The sequence below is a fragment of the Lithobates pipiens genome, unplaced genomic scaffold, assembly GCF_037356315.1.
Source record: "Lithobates pipiens isolate NorthernLeopardFrog02 unplaced genomic scaffold, aLitPip1_a1.2 Scaffold_47, whole genome shotgun sequence".
NCBI lineage: Eukaryota > Metazoa > Chordata > Amphibia > Anura > Ranidae > Lithobates > Lithobates pipiens.
Window position 1 is genome coordinate 2274161 of NW_027507871.1, and position 16655 is coordinate 2290815.

General features: G+C 56.7%; 1 protein-coding gene across 2 annotated transcripts in view; it reads right to left on the reverse strand.

Annotated features, from left to right (window-relative positions):
* Window positions 1–16655, reverse strand: part of GPR162 (G protein-coupled receptor 162) — an 86358-nt gene that overhangs the window by 27716 nt on the left and 41987 nt on the right. For both annotated transcript variants that reach the window (XM_077467106.1, XM_077467105.1), the window contains exon 2: window positions 2151–2340. In XM_077467106.1, coding sequence (XP_077323232.1) covers window positions 2151–2340 — 190 coding nt within the window. The remainder of the gene's footprint in view (window positions 1–2150; window positions 2341–16655) is intronic.

The window sequence follows — 16655 nt, forward strand, 5'->3', positions numbered from 1 at the left end:
AGAGTTTACTGCAGGTCAGGCTGGATGATTCACAGAGGGAGGTCTCTGGTACCTCCCCCTGACTCTGGAAGTTTGGAGAAACGTCTAGAAGTTAGTGGATTGGAGGCTAGGAGGGCTGATATGCATACTTGAGGGAACTTGGCCAATCTCTAGGCAGAATGTCCTGGTAGGGTGGCTCAGCCATTAAATATGGTGGCGTAATGCTGAGAGGAGGGTTGGGTGGAAGATGGGGGTGTTGAGGAGGCTGTCATGGTCTAGAAGAAGTCTCCTAGGTCTAGGGGGGGGGCTTTGCCTCCAGGCTGGGCTTGGGTTGGCTTGAGAAGACCTTTTCAGCATCACGGCTTGAACAGAATTGTGGCCTGAGAGCAGTAGGAGCAAGGAGGACAGAGTGAGCAAATCAGCAAAGAGAGAAGGAGGGAGAAGGCAGAGGGAGAGAGAGAGAGAGAGGGGGGAGAGAGGGAGGGAGAGAGAGAGGGGGGGGAGGGGGGAGGGAGAGAGAGAGGGGGGAGAGGGGAGAGATAGGGGAGGAGTGAGAGGGGGAGGAGTGAGAAGGGAGAGAGAAGAGAGAGAGGGGGGAGGAGTGAGAGAGAAGAGAGAGAGAGGGGGAGGGGCGAGAGAGAGGGAAGGAGAAGGCAGAGGGAGAGAGAGAGGAGGGTGATGAGAGAGAGAGAGGAGAGAGGGGGAGAGGGAGAGAGAGAGGGGGAGAGAGGGAGGGGGGAGAGAGGGAGGGGGAGAGAGGAGAGGGGGAGGGGAGAGTGAGAGGATGGGTGGGGAGGAGAAGAGAGGGGGGAGAGGGAGAGAGAGAGGGGGGAGAGAGGAGAGAGGGAGGGGAGAGTGAGAGGAGGGGGGGAGAGAGGGGATGAGAGAGAGGGGATGAGAGGGAGAGGGGAGGGAGAGGGGAGAAAGAAGAGAGGGGGGAGGGGAGAGAGAGAGAGAAGGGAGGGAGGGTGGAGAGAGAAGAGAGAGAGAGGAGAGAGAGAAGAAAGAGAGGGGGAGGGAGGATGGAGAGAGAAGAGAGAGAGGGGGAGGGACGGTGGAGAGAGAGAGGGGGAGAGAGAGAGAGAAGGGAGGGAGGGTGGAGAGAGAAGAGAGAGAGGAGAGAGAGAAGAGAGGGAGGGGGAGGGACAGTGGAGAGAGAGAGGGGAGAGAGAGAGAGAGAGAGAGAGAGAAGGGAGGGAGGGTGGAGAGAGAAGAGAGAGAGGGAGAGAGAGAGGGGGGAGAGAGGAGAGAGGGAGGGGAGAGTGAGAGGAGGGGGGGAGAGAGGGGATGAGAGAGAGGGGATGAGAGGGAGAGGGGAGGGAGAGGGGAGAAAGAAGAGAGGGGGGAGGGGAGAGAGAGAGAGAAGGGAGGGAGGGTGGAGAGAGAAGAGAGAGAGAGGAGAGAGAGAAGAAAGAGAGGGGGAGGGAGGGTGGAGAGAGAAGAGAGAGAGGGGGAGGGACGGTGGAGAGAGAGAGGGGGAGAGAGAGAGAGAAGGGAGGGAGGGTGGAGAGAGGAGAGAGAGAAGAGAGCGCGCTCTTCTGCACATACAGACAGATTTTACTGTTGTGGGTTTAGTAGCTTTAATTTGGTACAATCCCCACACTCCCAAATACAAACTGCCATGGGTGGCACAGATCAAAGCTGGGCCATTTGCTTCCTTGATGTGGCGTACGCCTCTCATGCCAGTTTCCTGCTCCCGCTTAGTTGATTGGTCTATGTGTACACAGTGCCCTACTACCATCAGCCAGAACAGCAAATCAGCCCTGATGAAGGCTTTCTTGAAATTCTTGAAACGCGTTGGATTTTCTTACACAATAAAGTCATTTTTTACATTAGAATTGTTTGTTGAAATTTCTTTTTTGTTTTCCACATATAGATCTGAATTTGTTACACTCCATCACTTGCCATGGGGGCTCCCTCACTTCCTATGGGGGCTTCATCACTTCCTATGGGGGCTTCATCGCTTCCTATGGTGGGGGCTTCATTTTGCCATGGGGGCTCCATCACTTCCTATGGGGGCTTCATCGCTTGCCATGGGGGCGCCATCGCTTCCTATGGGGGTTTCATTTTGCCATGGGGGTCCCATTTGCATCCACCCGGGTCACCCGCCAACGCATGATACAACCCCAACTGCCTGCGCTGCCACCCACCCACCATGGACTTCATCTTACCTTCATCTCCCCCGCTGTCGGACAACATGGAGGCGCAGTGCTCCCACACGGTGCGCAGGTCAGCCCGGTACCGAGCGCAGGACCAGATGAAGGATGGAAGTAGCAGAGTCTGGGCCATGGAGCACCATATGACGCACAGGACCATCCATGGGGGGGCGCTGTCATAGCGGAGACTTATGAAGCTCACCACCTACGGAACAAGAAAAACAACGATTAGGTCCAACGAGCCCCGATAGGAAGGACAATGCACGTTGCCAGCGGCAACCAACCAAATCTCCTCGTTTTATTGCAGCACTTGAAACACACAACAAGGGAGAATCTCGATGGTTCCGGGGGAGGGGAGGAGGGGCTACAAAGTATCTCTTCCTCCAAATCGTTTCCTAAATGTCAAAGAGAAACTCCATTGTGTGCGCTGTCAGTACTTTCACCAAACATTCACCTGGAAGATTTACCTGCAGTGAATGTTTGTTGAATGTCAGATTCACTACTTTGTAAATATACCCAAAGTGTATGAAGACCCCAAAAATAGAAATGTCATAAATTTCCAACCCTTAAAGAAAAACAGGAAATGAGAACCTACATCTCGCCATCTGCCCCTCCCCCCATCCCTGCTGCACTTACCTCTGGGGGTGATTGGGTGTCCCCTTCCATGCAGCCCGGTGCAGGATTATGAAAGCCAGGCTTTGCTTCCTTTCCCTGGGGATGCCAGGATGGATCAGAATGGTTCTGATTGGTCAGCGCGGTCACATGGCAGGCTGCATGGATGGTGAGACTGAAACACTTACAGAGATAAATGCAACAGGGACTCTGAGGGGTCCGCAGGGAAGCAGCAAGTGTGGGGGGGGGGGGCATTAGCTTCAAGCTAGGCCTTGTGATTGCTTTGTATGGCTCACAATCAGCAGCGCTCAGCGGTATGGAAGACGCCGTATCCAGCGCTACAAATGATCTCGTTATCCCGCAGTCCTTATTACCGGCGCCATAAACCACGGCAATCAAAGTGTCCCCCGCCCACCATGAGAGGGACAATGAAATGACGGTAATGACATCGGAGCCGTTCTCATCATCTAATGCTGTGAAGTGGATGTTCCATTTATTAGCAGAGAATGTTTTCTTTTTCCAAATGTAATTAAAATAAAGCAAGAGGTTTAAATTTCCCCTCCGAGGCGACAGACGAATCCCACGGCAAATCCCACCGCCATTCCCACCGCCAATCCCACCACCAATCCCACCGCCAATCCCATCACCAATCCCACCACCAATCCCACCGCCAATCTCACCGCCAATCCCACCGCAAAGCCCACCGCCAATCCCACCGCCAATCCCACCGCCAATCCCATCACCAATCCCACCACCAATCCCACCGCCATTCCCACCGCCAATCCCACCACCAATCCCACCGCCAATCCCATCACCAATCCCACCACCAATCCCACCGCCAATCCCACCGCCAATCCCACCGCCAATCCCATCACCAATCCCACCACCAATCCCACCGCCAATCCCACCGCCAATCCCACCGCCATTCCCACCGCCAATCTCACCGCCAATCTCACTGCCAATCCCACCGCCAATCCCACCGCCAATCCCACCGCCATTCCCACCGCCATTCCCACCGCCAATCCCACCACCAATCCCACCGCCAATCCCACCGCCATTCCCACCGCCAATCTCACCGCCAATCCCACCGCCAATCCCACCGCCAATCCCACCGCCATTACCACCGCCATTCCCACCGCCATTCCCACCGCCATTCCCACCGCCAATCCCACCGCAAATCCCACCGCCAATCCCACCGCCAATCCCACCGCCATTCCCACCGCCAATCTCACCGCCAATCTCACCGTCAATCCCACCGCCAATCCCACCGCCAATCCCACCGCCATTCCCACCGCCATTCCCACCGCCATTCCCACCGCCAATCCCACCGCCATTCCCACCGCCAATCTCATCGCCAATCTCATCGCCAATCCCACCGCCAATCCCTCCGCCAATCCCACCGCCAATCCCACCGCCAATCCCACCGCCATTCCCACCGCCAATCTCACCGCCAATCTCACTGCCAATCCCACCGCCAATCCCACCGCCAATCCCACCGCCATTCCCACCGCCATTCCCACCGCCAATCCCACCGCCAATCCCACCGCCAATCCCACCGCCATTCCCACCGCCATTCCCACCGCCATTCCCACCGCCAATCCCACCGCCATTCCCACCGCCATTCCCACCGCCATTCCCACCGCCAATCTCACCGCCAATCTCATCGCCAATCCCATCGCCAATCCCACCGCCATTCCCACCACCATTCCCACCGCCATTCCCACCGCCAATCCCACCGCCATTCCCACCGCCAATCTCACCGCCAATCCCACCGCCAATCCCATCCCCAATCCCACCGCCAATCCCACCGCCATTCCCACCGCCAATCTCACGCCATTCCCACCGCCAATCCCACCGTCAATCCCACCGCCAATCCCACCATCAATCCCACCGCCAATCCCACCGCCATTCCCACCGCCAATCTCACCGCCAATCCCACCGCCAATCCCACCGCCATTCCCACCGCCAATCTCACCGCCAATCCCACCGCCAATCCCATCACCAATCCCACCGCCATTCCCACCGCCAATCTCACCGCCAATCCCACCGTCAATCCCACCGCCATTCCCACCGCCAATCTCACCGCCAATACCACCGCCATTCCCACCGCCAATCTCACCGCCAATCCCACCGCCAATCCCACCGTCAATCCCACCGCCAATTCCACCGCCATTCCCACCGCCAATCTCACCGCCAATCCCACCGCCATTCCCACGCCAATCTCACCGCCAATCCCACCGCCAATCTCACCACCAATCCCACCGCCAATCTCACCACCAATCCCACCGTCAATCCCACCGTCAATCCCACCGCCATTCCCACCGCCAATCTCACCGCCAATCCCACCACCAATACCACCGCCAATCTCACCGCCAATCTCACCGCCAATCCCACCGTCAATACCACCGCCATTCCCACCGCCAATCTCACCGCCAATCCCACCACCAATACCACCGCCAATCTCACCGCCAATCTCCCGGCCAATCCCACCGTCAATACCACCGCCATTCCCACCGCCAATCTCACCGCCAATCTCACCGCCAATCCCACCGTCAATCCCACCGCCAATCCCACCGCCATTCCCACCGCCAATCCCACCGCCATTCCCACTGCCAATCTCACCGCCAATCTCACCGCCAATCCCACCGTCAATCCCACCGCCATTCCCACCGCCAATCTCACCGCCAATACCACCGCCATTCCCACCGCCAATCTCACCGCCAATCCCACCGCCAATCCCACCGTCAATCCCACCGCCAATTCCACCGCCATTCCCACCGCCATTCCCACCGCCAATCTCACCGCCAATCCCACCGCCAATCCCACCGCCAATCCCACCGCCATTACCACCGCCATTCCCACCGCCATTCCCACCGCCATTCCCACCGCCAATCCCACCGCAAATCCCACCGCCAATCCCACCGCCAATCCCACCGCCATTCCCACCGCCAATCTCACCGCCAATCTCACCGTCAATCCCACCGCCAATCCCACCGCCAATCCCACCGCCATTCCCACCGCCATTCCCACCGCCATTCCCACCGCCAATCCCACCGCCATTCCCACCGCCAATCTCATCGCCAATCTCATCGCCAATCCCACCGCCAATCCCTCCGCCAATCCCACCGCCAATCCCACCGCCAATCCCACCGCCATTCCCACCGCCAATCTCACCGCCAATCTCACTGCCAATCCCACCGCCAATCCCACCGCCAATCCCACCGCCATTCCCACCGCCATTCCCACCGCCAATCCCACCGCCAATCCCACCGCCAATCCCACCGCCATTCCCACCGCCATTCCCACCGCCATTCCCACCGCCAATCCCACCGCCATTCCCACCGCCATTCCCACCGCCATTCCCACCGCCAATCTCACCGCCAATCTCATCGCCAATCCCATCGCCAATCCCACCGCCATTCCCACCACCATTCCCACCGCCATTCCCACCGCCATTCCCACCGCCAATCCCACCGCCATTCCCACCGCCAATCTCACCGCCAATCCCACCGCCAATCCCATCCCCAATCCCACCGCCAATCCCACCGCCATTCCCACCGCCAATCTCACGCCATTCCCACCGCCAATCCCACCGTCAATCCCACCGCCAATCCCACCATCAATCCCACCGCCAATCCCACCGCCATTCCCACCGCCAATCTCACCGCCAATCCCACCGCCAATCCCACCGCCATTCCCACCGCCAATCTCACCGCCAATCCCACCGCCAATCCCATCACCAATCCCACCGCCATTCCCACCGCCAATCTCACCGCCAATCCCACCGTCAATCCCACCGCCATTCCCACCGCCAATCTCACCGCCAATACCACCGCCATTCCCACCGCCAATCTCACCGCCAATCCCACCGCCAATCCCACCGTCAATCCCACCGCCAATTCCACCGCCATTCCCACCGCCAATCTCACCGCCAATCCCACCGCCATTCCCACGCCAATCTCACCGCCAATCCCACCGCCAATCTCACCACCAATCCCACCGCCAATCTCACCACCAATCCCACCGTCAATCCCACCGTCAATCCCACCGCCATTCCCACCGCCAATCTCACCGCCAATCCCACCACCAATACCACCGCCAATCTCACCGCCAATCTCACCGCCAATCCCACCGTCAATACCACCGCCATTCTCACCGCCAATCCCACCACCAATACCACCGCCAATCTCACCGCCAATCTCCCGGCCAATCCCACCGTCAATACCACCGCCATTCCCACCGCCAATCTCACCGCCAATCTCACCGCCAATCCCACCGTCAATCCCACCGCCAATCCCACCGCCATTCCCACCGCCAATCCCACCGCCATTCCCACTGCCAATCTCACCGCCAATCTCACCGCCAATCCCACCGTCAATCCCACCGCCATTCCCACCGCCAATCTCACCGCCAATACCACCGCCATTCCCACCGCCAATCTCACCGCCAATCCCACCGCCAATCCCACCGTCAATCCCACCGCCATTCCCACCGCCAATCTCACCGCCAATCCCACCGCCATTCCCACCGCCAATCTCACCGCCAATCCCACCGCCAATCTCACCACCAATCCCACCGCCAATCTCACCACCAATCCCACCGTCAATCCCACCGCCATTCCCACCGCCAATCTCACCGCCAATCCCACCACCAATACCACCGCCAATCTCACCGCCAATCTCACCGCCAATCCCACCGCCAATACCACCGCCATTCCCACCGCCAATCTCACCGCCAATCCCACCGCCAATCCCACCGTCAATCCCACCGCCAATCCCACCGCCATTCCCACCGCCAATCCCACCGCCATTCCCACCGCCAATCCCACCGTCAATCCCACCGTCAATCCCACCGCCAATCCCACCGCCAATCTCACCGCCAATCCCACCGTCAATCCCACCGCCAATACCACCGCCAATACCACCGCCATTCCCACCGCCAATCTCACCGCCAATCCCACCGCCAATCCCACCGCCATTCCCACCGCTAATCTCACCGCCAATCCCACCGCCAATCCCATCCCCAATCCCACCGCCAATCCCACCAACATTCCAACCGCCAATCTCACGCCATTCCCACCGCCAATCCCACCGTCAATCCCACCGCCAATCCCACCATCAATCCCACCGCCATTCCCACCGCCAATCTCACCGCCGATCCCACCGCCAATCCCACCGCCATTCCCACCGCCAATCTCACCGCCAATCCCACCGCCAATCCCATCGCCAATCCCACCGCCAATCCCACCGCCATTCCCACCGCCAATCTCACCGCCAATCTCACCGCCAATCCCACCGTCAATCCCACCGCCATTCCCACCGCCAATCTCACCGCCAATACCACCGCCATTCCCACCGCCAATCTCACCGCCAATCCCACCGCCAATCCCACCGTCAATCCCACCGCCATTCCCACCGCCAATCTCACCGCCAATCCCACCGCCAATCCCACCGCGAATCCCCCTGCCAATCCCACAGCCAATCCCATCGCAAATCCCACCGCAAATCGCACCGCCAATCTCACCGCAAATCCCACCGTAAATCCCACCGCCAATCCCACCGCAAATACCACCGCCAATCCCATCGCGAATCCCACTGCAAATCCCACCGCCAACCCCACCGCAAATCCCACCGCCAATTCCACTGCCAATCCCATTGCGAATCCTACTGTTAATCCCACCGCCAATCTCACTGCCAATCCCACCGCAAATCTGCAGCGAGGTTCATTCGATCGGGCAGTGCAGAGATTGTGAGCCACGAAGGCCGATACCCCAACCTCATCTTCCGGTCATATAAAGTGTATGTACACTGTATACCAACCTTAGATTTTCATAAAGTCCCCCCTTACATCAGAGTTCCCCCTTACATCATTGTCTCCATCAGAGTCCCCCCTTACATCAATGTCCTCATAAGAGTCCCTCTTTACATCAGTGTCCCCATCAGAGCCCTCCCTTACATCAATGTCCTCATAAGAGCCCTCCCTTACATCAATGTCCTCATAAGAGCCCTCCCTTACATCAATGTCCTCATCAGAGTGCCTCTTTACATCATTGTCTCCATCACAGTCCTCCCTTAAATCAGTGTCCCCATCAGAGTCCCCCTTTACATCATTGTCTCCATCAGAGCCCCTCTTTACATCAATTTCCTTATAAGAGTTCCTCCTTACATCAGTGTCCCCATCAGAGTCTTCCCTTACATCATTGTCTCCATCAGAGCCCCTCTTTACATCAGTGTCCCCATAGGAGTTCCTCCTTACATCAATGTCCCTATCAGAGTCAATCAGTCAGTGCAGCCAGGGGCGTAACTATAGGGGGTGCAGCAGTCGCGACCGCAACCAGGCCCTGTGATGCAGGGGGCCCACGCAGCCCCCTCTACATATGGCCGACAGCAGCATAGGCAGCTAGGGGTACCAGTGCAACATGCACACGGGTGGCTGGAGGTGGAGGGTGACTAGCAGAGCTCCATGCTCGACTATCGCACTGGCTGCTCTTTAATTTTGCATTCCCCGCATGACCTGTGTCCTCGGCCGGCTCCTCAGAGTACCCCTCTCCTGCTCCATGCATTGCCGCTCAGTCCGATGTCTGTTCTCCCCAGCCAGAGTCACGCCCCCCCAAGTCCGGCCCACACTGCACTGCATACTTCTCCCGGGTAAACAAACTTTAAGCACCCAGATGCAGTGCAGCCCTATGAGAGCCCCCTGGAGGACACTGCAGGCTTGTCTGCCAGCCCCCCTCCTCCCCCCGTCATACACAGATTATGAAAGGTCTTTCTGGGAGATATGCTGATCGCCCGTCCAGCACACTGGATGGAGCCCAGGCCAACATGGATGAGTGCACAGCCTACAGCTTGGTCATGGTGAGTGAGAGGACCCCATCCCCCACACACCATTACATACCCCCTCCATCTCCCCCTGGGGACAGGGACCCCTTCTCACGTGGGGACAGGGACCCCCTCCTCCCCTGGAGACAGGGACCCCTTCTCACGTGGGGACAGGGACCCCCACCTCCCCTGGGGACAAGGACCCCTTCTCACCTGGGGGCAGTAACTTCATCTGCCCTGGAGAAAAGGACCTCATCTCTTCTGGGGACGGGGACCCCATCCTGCTAGGGACAGTCCCCCAATGGGGCACCTAAAAATAAAAAATAAAAATAATAAAAAAACTACTGATGACAGTGGTGGAACTACAGGGCTCACAAAGGTCATACCTGTGACCACGCCCTGGAGTTCCACCGCCAGACTCGGAGGGAAGGGCCCTGGCTGGGGTTCAGGGGGGCCCTTCGTGGTTTCTTGCATCGGGGCCCTGAAGGTTCTAGTTACGCCACTGAGTGCAGCGGTTGTGTGCAGTGAAGGCCGATACCCCAACCTGATATTCTGGTAATATGAAGTGTATGTACCCCGTACACCTCCCAACCTTACACTTTCATAAAGAGGGACAGCCTGAAGAAGCGAGTCTTTACTCCTTGGGTGGGACGGACTTCCTGATCACATGACCCCTGTGATTGGCTGTCATAGTGGTCACATGATTGGATGCAATGCAGTTTGAGGGTGTTAAAACCCACCCTCTTTGCCACTGTACGTATGCGTTAGGTGGGCAGAAAGAGGGGGACAGTTAGAATATACGCAAAGTTTACAATGCCCAAGTCTGCAGCAGTCCTTCTACTACTGAGGGGGTAACCAGCAACTGTAGAAGCAACAAACACTTGGGTCAGGAGTAGTAAGGAGTTGGGCTTGGGCTTTGGTTGGGTCAGGAGTAGTATTGAGCTTGGGAATGAGCTTTGGTTAGGTCAGGAATAGTAAGGAGCTGGACTCTGGCTTTGGTTGGGTCAGGAGTGGTAAGGAGCTTGGGCTCGGACTTTGGTTGGGTCAGGAGTGGTAAGGAGCTTGGGCTTGGACTTTGGTTGGGTCAGGAGTGGTAAGGAGCTTGGGCTCGGACTTTGGTTGGGTCAGGAGTGGTAAGGAGCTTGGGCTTGGACTTTGGTTGGGTCAGGAGTGGTAAGGAGCTTGGGCTCGGGCTATGGTTGAGTCAGGAGTGGTAATGAGCTTAGCCTCTGGCTTTGGTTGGGTCAGGAGTGGTAATGAGCTTGGGCTCTGGCTTTGGTTGGGTCAGGAGTAGTAACAAGCTTGGGCTCAGGCTTTGGTTCGGTCAGGAGTAGTAATGAGCTTGGGCCCGGCTTTGGTTCGGTCAGAAGCAGTAATGAGCTGAGCTTGTGCTCAGGCTCTGGTTGGGTCAGGAGTAGTAAAAAGCTTGGGCTCAGGCTTTGGTTTAGTCAGGAGTGGTAATGAGCTTGGGCTTTGGCTTTGGTTGGGTCAGGAGTAGTAACAAGCTTGGGCTCAGGCTTTGGTTCGGTCAGGAGTAGTAATGAGCTTGGGCCCGGATTTGGTTCGGTCAGGAGCAGTAATGTGCTTGTGCTCAGGCTCTGGTTGGGTCAGGAGTAGTAAAAAGCTTGGGCTCAGGCTTTGGTTGGGTCAGGAGTAGTAAGGAGTTGGGCTCAGGCTTTGGTTGGGTCAGGAGTAATATTGAACTTGGGCTCAGGCTTTGGTTGGGTCAGGAGTAGTAAGGAGTTGGGCTCAGGCTTTGGTTGGGTCAGGAGTAATATTGAACTTGGGCTTGGGCTTTGGTTGGGTCAGGAGTAGTAATGAGCTTGGGCTCAGGCTTTGGTTGGGTCAATAGTATTAATGAGTTGGGGTCAGGCTTTAGTTGGGTCAGGAATAGTAATGAGCTTGGGCTCTGGCTTTGGTTGGGTCAGGAGTGCTAAGGAGATTGGGCTCAGGCTTTGGTTAGGTCAAGAATAGTAAGTACCAGAACTTGGGCTTTGGTTGGGTCAGGAGTAGTAAGGAGCTTGGGCTCGGGCTTTGGTTGGGTCAGGAGTAGTAAGGAGCTTGGGCTTGGCTTTGGTTGGGTCAGGAGTGGTAAGGTGCTTGGGCTTGGCTTTGGTTGGGTCAGGAGTGGTAAGGTGCTTGGGCTCGGGCTTTGGTTGGGTCAGGAGTAGTAAGGAGCTTGGGCACGGGCTTTGGTTAGGTCAGGAATAGTAAGGAGTTTGGGCTTTGGTTGGGTCAGGAGTAGTAAGGAGCTTGGGCTTGGCTTTGGTTGGGTCAGGAGGGGTATGGAGCTTGGGCTCATGCTTTGGTTGGGTCAGGAGTGGTAAGGAGCTTGGGCTCGTGCTTTGGTTGGGTCAGGAGTGGTAAAGAGCTTGGGCTCATGCTTTGGTTGGGTCAGGAGTGGTAAGGAGCTTGGGCTCGTGCGTTGGTTGAGTCAGGAATAGTAAGGAGCTTGGGCGCGGGCTTTGGTTGGGTCAGGAGTAGTAAGGAGCTTGGGCTCGTGCTTTGGTTGGGTCAGGAGTGGTAAGGAGCTTGGGCTCGTGCGTTGGTTGGGTCAGGAATAGTAAGGAGCTTGGGCTCGTGCTTTGGTTGGGTCAGGAGTGGTAAGGAGCTTGGGCTTGTGCTTTGGTTGGGTCAGGAGTGGTAAGGAGCTTGGGCTCGTGCGTTGGTTGGGTCAGGAGTGGTAAGGAGCTTGGGCTCGTGCTTTGGTTGGGTCAGGAGTGGTAAGGAGCTTGGGCTCGTGCTTTGGTTGGGTCAGGAGTGGTAAGGAGCTTGGGCTCGTGCTTTGGTTGGGTCAGGAGTGGTAAGGAGCTTGGGCTCGTGCTTTGGTTGGGTCAGGAGTGGTAAGAAGCTTGGGCTCGTGCTTTGGTTGGGTCAGGAGTGGTAAGGAGCTTGGGCTTGTGCGTTGCTTGGGTCAGGAATAGTAAGGAGCTTGGGCGAGGGCTTTGGTTGGGTCAGGAGTGGTAAGGAGCTTGGGCTCGGGCTTTGTCATCCTGTGAGCACTGGGCATGGAGGACCCGCCCCTGAGGAACCCAGCGCTCGCATACTATAATGCAGGGAGTGGCGCTCATGTGATCTCTCTGCATCATCGAGAACCACCCACTGCCAGGAGAAGAGGCAAAAAGGACCAAGCCTGGAGACATTCCACAAACATAAGTATAAAAAATAAAAACATAATATACATTTGGGGGGCCCTCTAGGAGGAAATGAGGTGTGACCAGGGGAGCGGGTGACCCTATGACTAATAGGATAAAAGCCAGGCAAGTAGCATTTTCAGAAGGAGGCCGGCATCTACTGATCTTGGTATCCGGGTGACATGATTGGAGGAAAGGCTCGCTGTATATATATATATATTCCTATCAGTAGACGCTTCATAGCAGACAAACAGTGAGAGAAGGAATTCCCAGCACAAGGTGAGGGGCGCTCTTCATCGCCTCCTCGGTTTTCGGATGCGATCTCCTCTGCGCCGGCCCCCGGGGCGCCCACCCCTGTGCGCTCCTCAAGCTCGCTGAGCCTTACAGCAAATGCGTTTTCCTGATGCCGCTGACACGTTTCTGCACGCTCCAGCGCCCAGGACGCAGCTTGTTCCCGCCACGCTCCAGCAAGCATTCAGGAAAGTGTCAAGGCCGCGTTAAAGGGCAGACGGCTACATGCACCTCCTAGAAGCCTGCGCTGGGTCTGTCCTACCCGCCACAGGACTCGCAACACAATCAGCATCCTCCTCTGATGGATGTCTTTCCTTATTAAGGTCAAGACGAAAAGAAAATCTAAAAATGTCAATCTTTATTTTTAGTCTGGGAAATGTAAAATCTTGTAGATGACGGTCATGCACTTTTGTATGCAGCCAGCAGCAGGCGCTCTCATCTCTCCGCAGCAGGCGCTCTCTTCTCTCCGCAGCAGGCGCTCTCGTCTCTCCGCAGCAGGCGCTCTCGTCTCTCCGCAGCAGGCGCTCTCGTCTCTCCGCAGCAGGCGCTCTCGTCTCTCCGCAGCATGCGCTCTCTTCTCTCCGCAGCAGGCGCTCTCGTCTCTCCGCAGCAGGCTCTCTCTTCTCTCCACAGCAGGCGCTCTCTTCTCTCCGCAGCAGGCTCTCTCGTCTCTCCGCAGCAGGCGTTCTCGTCTCTCCGCAGCAGGCGCTCTCTTCTTTCCGCAGCAGGCGCTCTCGTCTCTCCGCAGCAGGCGCTCTCGTCTCTCCGAGGCAGGCGTTCTCGTCTCTCCGCAGCAGGCGCTCTCTTCTCTCCGTAGCAGTCGCTCTCATCTCTCCGCAGCAGGCGCTCTCTCCTCTCCGCAGCAGTCGCTCTCTCCTCTCCGCAGCAGTCGCTCTCTCCTCTCCGCAGCAGTTGCTCTCTTCTCTCCGCAGCAGGCGCTCTCGTCTCTCTGCAGCAGGCGCTCTCTTCTCATCGCAGCAGGCGCTCTCGTCTCTCCGCAGCAGGTGCTCTCTTCTCTCCGCAGCAGTCGCTCTCTCCTCTCCGCAGCAGGCGCTCTCTTCTCTCCGCAGCAGGCGCTCTTGTCTCTCTGCAGCAGGCGCTCTCTTCTGTCCGCAGCAGGCGCTCTCGTCTCTCCGCAGCAGGCGCTCTCGTCTCTCCGCAGCAGGCGCTCTCGTCTTTGTGGGGTTTTTTTGCACACATTTAGAAAAATAATTTTAGGCCTGAATATTAGTCAAAAACCTCAAACATGATATATTTTTGGAAAGCTGAGACCTTGGAGAATAAAATGGTGGTACTTAATATTTTTTATGTCACGCGATTTTAACACAGTGTAAAATTTCAAGTTATTTTAGGGCAAAGAAATGCAAAATATAAAAGATGAGATTGTGCTGAGTAAATGATACCAAACATGTCAAGGCTTAACGTGTTTGTAAACCTCAGACATGAAATCTGAACCAATCACATCCCTCTATAGTGTGTACTTGTCTCAGTCCAGAGCACTGAGTGTCATTTCTGTGTGCTGCCTCCTTCCTCTGTCTGCATGAGACTCCTCCCCCTCTGCATGAGACTCCTCCCCCTCCCCTCCTTCCTCTATATGTGTGAGACTCCGCCCCCTCCCCTCCTACCTCTATCTGCATGAGACTCCGCCCCCTCCCCTCCTACCTCTATCTGTGTGAGACTCCGCCCCCTCCCCTCCTACCTCTATCTGCATGAGACTCCTCCCCCTCCCCTCCTACCTCTATCTGTGTGAGACTCCGCCCCCTCACCTCCTACCTCTATCTGTATGAGACTCCACCCCCTCCCCTCCTACCTCTATCTTCATGAGACTCTTCCCTCTCCCCTCCTTCTTCTATCTGCATGAGACTCCTCCCCCTCCCCTCCTTCTATCTGCATGAGACTCCTCCCCCTCCCCTCCTTCTTCTATCGGCATGAGACTCCTCCCCCTCCTCCCTCTATCTGCATAAGACTCCTCCCCCTCCTTCCTCTGCTATCTGCACGAGACTCCTTCCCCTCCCCCTCTTCTATCTGCATGAGACTCCTCCCCCTCCTTCCTCTGTTATCTGCATGAGGCTCCTCCCCCTCCCCTCCTTCCTCTGTTATCTGCATGAGGCTCCTCCCCCTCCCCTCCTTCCTCTGTTATCTTCATGAGGCTCCTCCCCTTCCCCTCCTTCCTCTGTTATCTGCATGAGACTCCTCCCCTCCCTCTTCTGCTATCTGCATGAGGCTCCTCCCCCTACCCTCCTTCCTCTGCTATCTGCATGAGGCTCCTCCCCCTCCCCTCCCCTCCTTCCTCTGTTATCTGCATGAGGCTCCTCCCCCTCCTTCCTCTATCTGCATTAGACTCCTCCCCCTTCTTCCTCTGCTATCTTCATGAGATTCCTCCCTCCTTCCTCTGCTATGAGACTCCTCCCCCTCCCCCACCTTCCTCTGCTATCTGCATGAGACTCCTCCCCCTCCCCTCCTTCCTCTGCTATCTGCATGAGACTCCTCCCCTTCCTCCTCTGCTATGAGACTCCTCCCCCTTCTCCTCCCCCTCTGCTATCTGCATGAGACTCCTCCTTCTTCCCACCCCTTTCCTCCCTCTGCTATCTACATGAGTCACTACTGACAAGTCTTCCTGACACCAAAGGGAAAAAAGGTGACAGGGAAGGAGCTCCAGCACACAGCCTGTGATTGGCAGACTCAGCTCTATTCCTATGTGCTGTGTGAAGGAGGTGTGTCCCTTCCCTCCAATCAGCTCTCGCTGAGCTCAGCAGAGTGTAACCTCAGCTCCTTGCCCCCTTTATTTCTGACAGCTCAGACAAGCTGTATAAATTGTGGACTTTAAAAGTCTGTAGAGAAGAGAATACAGCAGATAAACAGGTACAACTTATGTAGGAGGATTGGTTTCATCTCTGTGTGACTGAGTATATGGAGGGTTCACAATCACTTCTGTGCGCTCAACTTCACAACCCGATATTTTCCATAGGTGACGCTTTAAAAGCCCCCTACAGGTCATCAGTTCAGGGGTAACCGTGAAATCGGGGGGCTCCGTACAGACCACCTGACAGGGTCCCCCTCCCCCCCAAGAAAATATTAAAGCTACATTTCCCTACAAATACAACACAACTCACAGAATTCCCGCTAAATCTAAAAGATAAAACAAAATGAATAAATAAAAATTAAGAAGATATGAAAAAATATACAGACTCCGCCTCCGGGATCAGACAGAGAGAGAGAGATACAGAGATCAGCGCTGGGGGGAGGGAATTCCTGAGGGACGTCTCCTTCTCAGCAGGGAGAGACCGGCTTTCAGCTGCTGGAGGAAGCGTTCTGCAATTGTTGTCCATCACTAATCCCCCCCTGTGTGAGCCCCCTGTGTGACCCCCCCCTGTGTGACCCCCCCCTGTGTGACCCCCCCCTGTGTGAGCCCCCTGTGTGACCCCCCCCTGTGTGAGCCCCCTGTGTGACCCCCCCTGTGTGACTGCCCCTGTATGAGCCCCCTGTGTGACCCCCCCCTGTGTGACAGCCCCTGTATGAGCCCCCTGTGTGACAGCCCCTGTATGAGCCCCCTGTGTGACCCCCCAGTGTGAGGCCCCCCTGTGTGACCCACCCCGTGTGACCCCCCCGTGTGAGCCCCCTGTGTGACCCACCCCCTGTGTGAGCCCCCCCTGTGTGAGCTCCTC